General features: G+C 39.5%; 1 protein-coding gene across 7 annotated transcripts in view; it reads left to right on the forward strand.

Annotated features, from left to right (window-relative positions):
- Positions 1 to 12,079, forward strand: part of LOC148028463 (mechanosensitive ion channel protein 10-like) — an 81,740-nt gene that overhangs the window by 41,342 nt on the left and 28,319 nt on the right. For all 7 annotated transcript variants that reach the window (XM_087690273.1, XM_087690275.1, XM_087690272.1 and 4 more), the window contains exons 6-8: positions 8,304 to 8,546; positions 8,629 to 8,844; positions 8,941 to 8,972. In XM_087690273.1, coding sequence (XP_087546399.1) covers positions 8,304 to 8,546; positions 8,629 to 8,844; positions 8,941 to 8,972 — 491 coding nt within the window. The remainder of the gene's footprint in view (positions 1 to 8,303; positions 8,547 to 8,628; positions 8,845 to 8,940; positions 8,973 to 12,079) is intronic.

Below are 12,079 nucleotides of genomic sequence, written 5' to 3' on the forward strand. Positions count from 1 at the left end.
GGTAGCAAGATGCACCGACGGAAGAGCCAATACAATAGCATGATGTTCCAACTGTGGATAGTGAGCATAAGCAAATGATGCGAGCGGGGCAATTGATGCATATGCAAGGGCAACTTGAAAGTGCCAATTCAATGCTTTTTGGACATCAAGGCATGCATGCAATCATGGGGCACCTAGGTTACTTTGATAGTGGCACTAGTTTCCATGCTATGGTGGGTCAAGGACTGTATAAGGGGATCTAGGGCACAACTCCTTATGATATGCAACAACCAATGCGTGATGTGCAAGGCCCAATGTATGTGAATATGGCTGATAATATGCATAACCCCACGTATAACAATGTTGGCACGATGCTGGGACACAAAGTGGCAAGTTTGGTAATGTATATATGGAGTCCATTGTGTTTGCGACTCTTGGTATTAATGTTGGTCATGCAAGTGTTTCGTATTGTATTGGTCATGGGGAAAAATATTGCTAGTAATGCATGCAATGTATAGGAAAATGTATCTTGGTATGGTTGGTAGTATGCAACTTCCCATGCATAGTCACATTGCAATGGTCCAAAGTATGCAAACAAGAATGTTTTCTAATGGATTTAGTGCTCCTAGCATGTCAGGTACACATGAGGGGCTAATTAATTGGATGCAATGTTGCATATTAGTTAAGTTGAAATTGCAACAATGTAAAAGTATAAAGCATCACAATGCTTAAGGGGAAGAAAGGTCTACAACCTAGTGGAGGTTTTGAGGCAAGTAAAGTTAGAGGTGAAGCTTCAGCATTGTTTCACCAATAGATACAAAGTGGATGACTTGGCAGACCATCCTTAGTTGTAGCTTTACCTAGATGCCTTTTCAGTTACATTCAATCTCAGTTCAGCTTAGTCAGGTTCAACAAAGGAGGGGTCGGAAACATTGCATGATGCTCAAGGGGAAGGTAGCACTTCCACTCCTCCACTTGTTGACGACTCTCGTATGTAGTGATCTCGTATGTCTATCATGAGGTCACTACTCAGTATACTAATCATTGTGAGATGTATGCAAATGAGTATGGTTGTTACAATGGCTTTGAGACTATACTTTTGCATTAATTTGGGATTAGTTGGGCATGAGCTTCTGCCTTAGTTTTAAGATAAATTTCTAATCAGTTTAGCTTAGTTTTTGATTAGATCGAGAACCGTTTATGGTCACTTTTAGGATCAGTTTTGCATGAGTTTTTTGCATCAATTGTTGATTAGTTTTTGCAATCAATTTGGGATCACATTTGCAGCAGTTTGTAATCAGTTCTCAAATCAGCAAGTGATCAATTTATTCTCAGTTTCAATGGTTTACAGTTGGTTCCATGGACAATAGCATGTTATAAATGCCATTGATAGTTTCAGTCATGTTTTATGTTGAGAATATGCTTTACTATGGTTTTGAAGTCAGAACAATTGGGAAACATGAGTTGTGATGCATCCAATGAGTTTCTAGCAACAATGTTGGACTGGTTTTCAGTTTTATGTTTTGTAGATGCTAGCTGAAAATTTTCTATAGGTTTGGGACATATAGCTTGGTTGGATAATAGTGGCCAACGTTGTGATTGTGATGCCTTATGGAAATCTAGTGCAGTATGCTTTTTCTTTGGCACAATGCATTGCAATCGAGGATAATTGTAGGAATTTCAAGGGGAAGGTTTGTTACGGGGACGTAAAATTTTGAGATGCTCTAATTTTGTTGATAACATTTGATTAAGTTATTAGTCAAATGTGTAAGCTTGTTTAGCACATGTGATGCATATAGTAGTTATTTCATGGTTATTGGCCAAGGACCCTAAGGATGTAGTGGGTACTAAAGGCAAAAGTTGTAATAAGTTATGTGTGACAGATACTAGGTGGCACTTGATGCCAGATTTGGGCCTAGATCAATTTATTGGCCACTAATGTTAGTGATTATTAGAGACTAGGGAGTAATTAATTAATTAATGTCGATGTAAGGGTCAATAATTGCTTAGGGATACTTGGAAGATAAATTGACCTAGCCATTTTAATTATTGGCCTATGAAATTTATTTTTTGAGTACTAGAATATTCTAAAAGTTAATTTAATAAGCTAGATAATATTGAAAAATGGGATTAAAAGACTACCACTTAGCAAAACTTGCCCATGCAAGTAGGAAAAACGTTTTTAGGGGTTGGTGGAAGTTTATTCTAGCCATTGTGAGAGAGAATGAGATTATTAGAGAGCAAAGAGAGGCTGCTAATGTGATTTGCAGCCACCAAGGATCAGTCTACTATATGTGACAACAGTTTGGAGCCCTCCAGGCACAAGTGACAGCAGACCAAGGTTATTTTGGTGCAGATGTCAGCATATAAGATGAAGCACCAGTCTTTTCGGTGGTCCTAAGGTGTAGGTGATGGCTTCCATGGCTGTTTGAGCAGGGCATCAGCAGTTTTTCAATGTTTCTCGCGATGAAACTCTGAAATTGCTCTCTCTACAATATTCTCTATTATCCCCCAGCCACTTCTCAAGTTATCTTAGCATTTTCTAGCAGCTTGAGCCATCAGAGAAAGAAATTTTAGTCAATCTCGACTGTAAACCTTAATTTACAGCAGAAATTAGGATCTGACAGCCATCTCGGGATGCGTGCTCAAAATTGAGAGCTTAGGGTTCAAATTCCATCGATTGAAATTAAGGAATTTCAAGGAGATTCAAGAGGCTAGTGAGCCAATATCAGATTTGAGTTTGAATTTGTTTTTCAAGGAGTAGAGTGAAGGCCAATCTCCAAGCAAACCAAGGGGCAAATTGGTTTGGAGGCTTATTGGTCAGTTTTGACAGCAAGAGGCACTTGGATTAGCGGAGGAGATCGGAGGATCTCAGTTGTACTCCTTTCATTTGCAATACAAGATAAAGAAATACCGCAAAGGTTGTTAGTTTTGGGGCCAATGGGATGTCCTATATCCAAGATTAAAGTGGTAAAGTGTGCATTGTCAGTTGATGTGAATTTTATGCTTGCTGTAATTAGTGCTTAATCAAGGAATTATGACCCTCTTCAAGAAGGAAGGCTAGTTTTAGTCACTGATAGAGGCCTAGCGTGTAGCTATGAGAATGTTCAAGGGGGACACTACCACAAATCGGAGTTGATTGCTAGTATGATAGCCCACATTTGGACTGTGAGATACAGCTACGCTGTTGACCTTCTGGATGTATTCACAGCAGAGACTCTATCAATAATTAGGACAAAGATCATTCATACTCTTCACGGGAGGTGGGGGAGAATAAAGGGCGGCTTTGGGAGGATAAGGAAGAGAAGAGAGGCTTTTTTGTGCACATGGAATTTAGGCACTTTCTTCCATACTACCCCTCATATGGTTTGGCATTACAACCCACTGGATTGGTTGTTCATACTACCGTTGTATTTGTGATGTACTCAGTTACTCTTCACAGAGTTACTTCTAGTTTGTATTTTGCCTTGGGCTTTTTGCTATGGTGTTATCAATAGAAATTTCTTATCTTGAAAAAAGAAGAAGCAGCTGGTCCACTCTAATGCATTTGTATGTAATACAAGATTAGACATTGTTCTAGAAAATGTAAGACCTTGCTAGGATACGTTTATGTTTCATATCACGCATTTGGTGACCCTTGATTCAAGGGGAAAATGATCACAAATGTTTTCCTTTGTGTTAACACGTCTTTTTAGTGTGCATGTATATCACACTATTTGAGTAATTTTGGGTGCATCAATAAAGGTCAAGCTAGTTAGTGTCTTGTTTGGCCTATATAAACAAGGCCATATACCATGGTCTTTTTCTCACTTTATCAAGATACACTCGTTCTTGAGTTTTTTTCCCTGTGTGAGTTCCACAATTTCTAGCATTTCTCCCAAGATTCCAACATGATTAAAGTCCTAACATCTATACCATTTGTGGCGTGAAGAAGGAATCGTTAGCATGAGCACAAGGTAATGAACCATCATGCAATATTAATCCATCTAAATCAGCTTGAGCTGTCAAATGATGTAGATATTTGTGTAAGGGGTTGGTGGCTATTTCATTTGTAATCGGTAATGAAAATAACTTTTAATTCTATTGATTATCATTTTTGTCACCAACTTGTATATGACAGGCATCAACATTACTCTTCAATTGGAGACATTTCATGGCTACTTGGGGAAGAGCTTAACCTAACATACATGTGCTTTTTTTGGGTTAAATATTTGGACTATTTTATAGTAATGTGCAAAGAAGAAAATGTTAGTTTGAAGATAGCTTGATATCAAAGACATTGAGGAAAGAAAGTACTAATCATGATCAATATCATGGAGTCTAAGGTAGCCACACAAAAATTATTGTAAAGATCCCCTAAAAATGCAAGAAGATCAATAGCAGAGCCACCGAAGACCATATGACCTCAAATGGTCCAGAGAGCCAAGAAATTCACCTAATCAAAGAAGTGAAAAGAGCTCCTCAAAATAGAAGGCAAGATCCCAAACATCCAGAAATTTTTACTGAATCTGTGGAATGGGAAACCATTTCTGAGATATGTCAACAATCTATCTAGAAAGCCATGGGCTGATAGGAAAAACCATGAAATGTGAGAGATTGTTTCCATAGGTGGATTGCAGCATTCCTAAGATGAACAAACAATCTCTCTCCTTGCAAGAATTACCCTAGAGGTTAGCAGAGCCACCAAACATCTCTAGAGGAAAAGTCTCAATCTAAAGGAAGCTTGTTTTTCCATAAAATTCAAAAAAGTTTCCTTCGCCAAGACAGATTTTGATAAATACTAGAGAGCATTAGCATGATATATTATCCATGATGAAGGAATAACATGCAGATACTCTATTTGTCTGAGGGAATACATTAGGAAGGTATTGGAGCATTTCAATATGAAGAGAGGAAAGGCTATTAATGTTTAATTGCCTCCACATTTGAAACTTAGCCAAGGCAAAAGCCCCAAGTCAAATGAGTAAGAAAGCTGAAATGCCCAAGCTTCCATATGCCTCCGTAGTTGGTGGCTTGATGTACGGCATGATTGCTATACGTCTAGACATTGCCTATGTAATGGTGCATTTGTTCTTGGATATATAGATGCTGATTTTGTAGGGAGTATAGATTCTAAGAGATCTACTATAGGTTTTGTTTTCACTTTCATAGGTGGTGCAATCTCTTGGTTCTCTCCATTGCTCATGCAACCTTTTCTTTAAAGCATCCACATCGATGACTGACCTCCCAAAAATCAACATGGCATCCACATAAAGAATCACAATCATAAGGCTACCATCCGTAGCCTTCCTAGTGTATAGGTAGTAATTGGTCTCTCTCTCCTTTAAGACCGCATAAAGGCATCAATATAACACCATTCCATGGGAGTCTATTTTTAACTATATAAGCTCTTATGCAGTTTACACACTGATTGTTCCTTGCCTTTCACAACAAATCCCTCAAGTTGCTACATCTAAATATCCTCATGCAAGTCCCAATGCAAGAAAGCACTTTACATCCATCTGCACTAACTCCATACTTGTATTTCTTGGACTTAGGATCAAGCTTACTCCGCTTATCCTTAGGTATATGTATGAATGCCTCACAGTAGAAAATGCAACCGATCATAGTTGGGTCTGTTTTCAGACTATAACTCATATGTAATTGGATATTTACTTAGTTTCTCCATCTTTTGCGGAACCAAAGTGATTCTTGCAATAGTCAACATTGCTCCGTCTTTGTCTTTTCACAAGCATAGACATTGCATCTTGTATGTCTTTCCAGGTAGTTTTTAGCCCTTGTTTTGTATTGTCATGTTCTAAAAGCTTTTCAAGACTTGACTACAGTGAATAATTTGTAGATTGAAGAAACAATTCTATTTTCTCCATCTTCAAAGTTAGTTGCTCCATCATTGCTGTATATATTTATCTCAGCCTTGCTTCTCTCTTTCTTTTTCCCATCATCCTGATTTGCTTTTTTCGCCCTTTTACTTATTCTTTGAGTTGTAGTACTTCTTTTTAATGTATCTTTTATTGTTACAAAAGAAGCATTCCACATCCGTTTTTTAATTGACTTTTTGACTTGTCTCTCTCATGAGAGTTTTCCCTAGCATTTGACGTTTCTTTCACTATAAGTGCACTGGAGTACTTTGATCCTACATTGTTCTTTGTGTTTATCTTCTTAATGAGCAAATTGCTCTCAACATTACAACTCATAAGACCACCTATAGATACGGAGTTACTAATGGCTATCTTGAAAGTATCCTAACTCTCAAGCAAGGTGACTAGTAAGAATATGACCTTCACCAAATCATGAAAGTCAATCTTCACAGAATTTAATTGATTGAAAATAGTGTTAAAGTCATTGAGGCAATTAGACATCGAACCCCCCTTTTCCATGCGGAGATCAATGAGTTTTTCCAGCCAATAAATATGCGAGGCTGCACTTTCTTTTTCATATAAGTCACCAAGCTTTTTCCATATACCATATGCACCTTCAGTACTTTTCACATTAACATACACGGACTTTGAGAGTATTAACATAATAGTAGAGTGTACTAGCTCATCCAATTTCTCCCATACATTTACATCCATGCCCTCAAGCTTAACCCCATTGCATTTGATGGGTTACCTTCTTCTTTTGGATCAATACATTGTAGATTTGCTCATTCCAATATGAAAAGCTCATACCATTAAGCTTTTTAATATTAAACAATGCATTTTTTGGAGTTGATGAAGAAACCATGATGACAACAATATGTCTTGCACACTAAATGTCCAAGGTATGCTCAATTGCAAGCTCAAAAGAGACCAAGTGGCTACAATACAAGTATCCTACAAAACCAAACAATGGCTAAAGTAGCATCAATAGACAAAAACTGATATTGAAGGTAGAATAGCACCTTATCTGCTTATTCCCTGCTCAGTAAGCTTCAAAACAAAACCTTAATCACCTCAAATGGTTGGATATTTGTAATGAGCAAATTTTAAGGTACTGTCCAAAATTGTCGTCTAAACTAAAATGGTTTTGTTTTGTGTAACACGAAGAGATGAAATCTACGTAGAATCAACTGTGTGATCACATAGATGTGTAGCTCTCATCATGCTTTTCATTTTGAGCTGTAGAATACCTCAATCCAATATCAAATGCAAAAGTTACAGCCAAAATATTGAATAGTGCTATCAAATTGCCATAGCTGTCCATGACTCTGCAACATGCTTTGTATTTACTTAAAATGGGTAGAATGGCTCCCAAATTGAATGCTTCAAAGGTATTCTCACTTTCTCCTCTGTTGCACATATATTTGAGAGGAGAAAAATTAGAGGACAATGTTGAGGTCTCTTCTCTTGGAAAGCTTCACTGTTGCTGAATCTCTCTAAGCATCTGAAAACTCTTTCCAAGCATCTAATGCCAAGCTGTTTTACATCAATTCCAGCCACTAATGGCTGCTTAAATGTAACCAAATGGGGCTATGGGAGCCCCCAAATCAAGCCTCCCTCAAGCTGAAGCACTTGCTTATTGTAGATGTAGAGCTCAGTGATTAGAATAGTACCCCTATCAAGTTGTGGATAGCAATCACCAATGTCGAAGAAGCTTCAATCCTCGACTTTCGTGACAAAGCTTCACTCATTGCGATCCTTGATCCTAGTAGGAGCTCCCACGAACATTGAACTCCGCTACGATACCAATTGAGAGGGAAGCAATGGTGGATCCGAGGTAGAAGCTTAGTAAAAGAGGATTGAGAGAGAGAATGCAAGAGAATGATGTAGGTACCAAATGAATGATACCCTTATTCTGTGTTATCTCCACTTATATATGTTTGTACATTGTGTATATATACAAGGGGTGCCTGCTCATTGGCCTTTAGCCCAACAACAAGTATATAGACCAAGGTTGTTTTAAGCACATGAATTTCAACAATAATATAGCTTCTCTTGCCAACTCATGATAATGAATCAGCTTGGATGTTAATGAGTGGAAGATAGAACTAATTGTAGGCTGCTACAATGGATTGGGCAATTTGAAAATTCACATGAAGAGCCTAGGTGAACAATTTCCAAAAATCTAAATTTTAATGCATTTTTGCATCACCTGTTCAGACTTGCTGAAGCATGAGATTTCAGCCCAATGGATAGTAATGCTAATGCTGTTTTGTCATCACAAGCAATTTAGATTTACAGAAACGAGCGACACACAGACACAGACACATATATACACTCGTGCACACACAGAAGCACAAATATATAACACACACAAAAATGTAACACACACAACAATTGTTTATAATGTCTTGTTGTGCCCCCATTTATCAGCCAGTATCATTGAAGGGCTGGTGGTTCTTTCAGATATTCTATAACATGGCAAGGCCTGGACAGAAATCTCTGATGATGAAAAATTTTCTTTACTTTCTATCTGAAGATCAAGCAGCTCGTGCCTTTGGTCTTTTTGAAACCAATGAACCAGGAGAGATAACCAAAAGAGCACTCACAAAGTGGGTTGTGGCTGTTTATAAAGAACGGCGGGCTCTCGCTTTGACCTTGAATGACAACAGAACTGTTGTTGCAAAGCTACACAAAGTCTTGAATGTTGTAAGATTATTGACATGCATGATCAATGGACTTGCCTTTCCTCCATGCTTGATGTTTCTTACCTGGCATTTTTATTTGGCAGATTCTATCCCTGGCTCTTGTGATAGTGTTTGTCCTTGTCTTTGGAGTGGAAACCTCAAAGCTTCTTGTCTTTTTCTCATCTGTGTTTATTCCCTCAGTCTTTGTCTTTGGGAATGCTGCAAGAACTACGTTTGAATCCCTTATATTTTTGTTCGTCACTCACCCCTTTGATGTGGGAGACAGAGTTTTAGTTGATGGGCAAAATATGCTGGTGGAGGTCAGTATGCTTGTTTCATGTGTCCAAGATGCTGGGTGAATGGAAATTATCATTAGTATTAGTCACACTGACTGCTTGTTGTTGCTGTCATTGCAGGAGATGAATGTTCTTAACACCATTTTCTTGGGGTATGATTACTTTCCTTTTGGATTCATTACCTAACAACATATAATGCATGCACAAATGAAACACCTTGTCTTATTTAATATCTCATGCCAAAGTAGCTGTAAATGAAATAGCTCGCCAAAATGTGACCCTTCAAATGCCACTTCTGTGCTTTGACTCTTGAAGGGTTTAGTCAAACACCTTTCATGAGAGAACTCTTTGTCTTGGAGGTTTTAATTCTTGTCAAGCTTTAAAATCATCTGTATTGCTCTTGAGGTGAATGAGAACAAGCGGCATTGCATTTGTGAGTGCAATATTTGAGATTTTGCAGAGCATTCTCAGGATGCTATTTGTAGGTTTGCATGGAGAGATGATAATCACTTGGCAGCTGCTGCATGGTTCTCCACTGCTTACTCTAATCTGGTAAAAGAGTAAAGTATATGGATGACCATGCATTTAATATCGTGACATCAGCTGACTCAGTGATTTTGTTGATTCTGACAACAGGGTCTTTAGCCGTGATATGGTAGAAGAAATGAGACCTAAGTGTAACGTGGATCATTGACTACTAGATCATCATTATGGGCTCTCGCTCAAAGAGTTGGATTTCCATGTTCCTTAAGATGCAGATATAGGCCTGCTGCTATGAGCCAAGATTAAGGAACCAGGATGTGAATTTTGAGCTAGACCTGTTGCGAATGCCTCTCCCTGACCTGTTGAACCTGCTTCCATCAGGGCCAGTCCATTTTTACCCTCCCCTTCCCTTTTTTAAGCTTCTGCCACATTGCTCCCCTCCCCCCTTCTGTCAGTATCTTCTAGTCTGCCTTCTCTCCCGTGCCAGCAGCCCTGCCAGTCTCAACCATGATATTCCTCCTGCTCTCATGTCCCTTGCCAGCTCTCTCCGCTGGTGGAGTGTTTATAATATTTCTTAGTGTCATGAGATACCAATGTAGTCCTTTCATGTGTAGTGGTAAACTACAATTTTCTGATGAAAGTCACATGGAGAAGTGCACAATGCTGGGGAGGCCACAAACAAGGTCACACTATCTCCAGTTAGACAAGAAAAATACATTTTATTGTACCTATCTAGAGGAAGCTTGCTGGGGCTAGAAGAAGGGGTGCTGATACGGGCTGGGAAAGGAGGGTGGTTTCTAATTCCTCCCATCAGTTAGCTCTCCTTGCTTCGACTTCTTTCTCACGCTTTCTACTCTTTCCAGCCTTGTTGGATGCCTCACATCCTGTCTGCTGCCACCCAGACTCTTGATCACTACCTGTCCTCTGCATAGTTGTCACTCCTTCCCTTCCTTTCAGCCTCCGGCAAATTACTCCTCCCACGTTTCTTCTTGTGGCCCAGCTCTCTTGGGTTCTTTGTCTTGCTAAATTTTTTCCAGCTTTGCACTTTTGTGTTGGCCCCTTTCAGCCTGTCCTACCCTAGTGTTGGCTTTAACTTTCCTCATCCTTGTCGATGCCATCATATTTCTCTAGGCTACATTTTACCTCCCTTGCTGTCACTCCTTGGTTGCCTTATCTGGGAGGTCAAGCTTTCTTCTACCTCCCTGGCAATCATTTGTAGGAAATGGCTCTACCCAGCTTGGTACCTTTGGTAGGATCCACTTGCCTAGTGGGTAACGCTTCCATTGTCAACAGTGACTCCTCAAGTGGCTCTTCACTTGTGGATTCAGTTGTCCCCAAGCCTGGACACCAAAGAAGCAGCATGCAAGGGGTGAACTTTTCTCTTAGAGATGCTGAAGCACTCCCCACCTGCTCCTTGGCTTTGCAAAGCGGGGGTAATGCACATGGAGCCTGAGGTCTTTCAATAGCTTGCACTTCTACCCAGATGGCTTCTGTATGCTTGACTATCTAGGCAGGTCCTGTGCCTGATGCCACAAGAAGCCCAAGTAGAAAAAATGCAACTTAAAACTACTTTTGCATCTTGTTGAGTCAGGTCTAAATAGGTGCTAGCAAGTGTGGGCTAGAGATTTCCAGTTCCGGACACTCCCCATGGTTAGCACAATCAAAATCCGGTCGTCTTCCCTGCTGGGCACACCCTCAAAAGAGTGAACAACTTGAATATTTGCATATTCCACATGTTTCCTTGTATTCTTTCTACGTCCTATGAACTAGTAGGTTACCACCCAAGAAGTCCATGATAAGGGAAATCTCTATTGGACAAGGGCTATGCTACAACAACTCCAATCAACTGCACTTTAGTGGTTCCCCATCCCTTGTGAGTCCTTTGCAAAGAAGACTCATCGTAGACCAAAGCTAATGATCATTTATCGCAAACTGTGGCAACACTCAAACTCAACCCAAAGCATAAGGAGGCCACAACTGTGGATCTTGAACCCCAAGAATTCTGATGTGTCACCATCTTGGTCACTGTTTGAAACTGATATTGAGTTACTGTTGCTTTCCTTAACTTATTTATCTGTTAAACTTTGCCCTTTTGCCTTCACTAAGGACATTTATGATGCTTGTGACTCTTTTGTTTTTTTGCACCTGAGATGTGAGTTCTTATCTGAATCGGCTCTCTCCCCTCATCAGTAGTTTCTTTTGTGAAGAAGACATGCTCTACACTATCCTTTGCTACACTTTCAGCCTTCTTTCATTTCTCACACTTCTCATAAGTGGTAGCCCAACTCCTTTGCCGGCTCCAACGTAGATACAAGTGTGGTTCACATCAGTGGTGATAGAATGATGTGGGGTGTACACATAACTTCAACACAATGTCATCACAGTAGAAAGAGAAAAAGGGTACATAGGTTGGAAACTTTGTAGACTTGGTATCCATATCTTGTCCTAGCTTTGCTTGAAGGACTCCCAGTCTTAGGATTAGTGCAGTTTGTAATCCATTAGTTTGATGTGCTGGAGAATAGCTGATCTCATCTCAGTCCTCAGACTATGTGCTTGTAAGTACAGCTCTTACCAGAGAGCCACACATCCTATAATATTTTTTTGTCCAGGATGAATTTTGAATCCCACATGATATGGCACTATTCACCTCGATCATCCAAATATAGGCAAGCCTGCCATCATGATTGCTATTGAACCTCCAGATGGTGATTTTGTTGGACATCACCACTTGTTCCTTCTTAATAAGAAATTTGGAGACCCACTGAACTTATATGGT

This window comes from Lygodium microphyllum, chromosome 12 (genome assembly GCF_053477565.2).
Source record: "Lygodium microphyllum isolate KBCC chromosome 12, Lygodium_microphyllum_v1.1.10, whole genome shotgun sequence".
Taxonomy (NCBI): domain Eukaryota; kingdom Viridiplantae; phylum Streptophyta; class Polypodiopsida; order Schizaeales; family Lygodiaceae; genus Lygodium; species Lygodium microphyllum.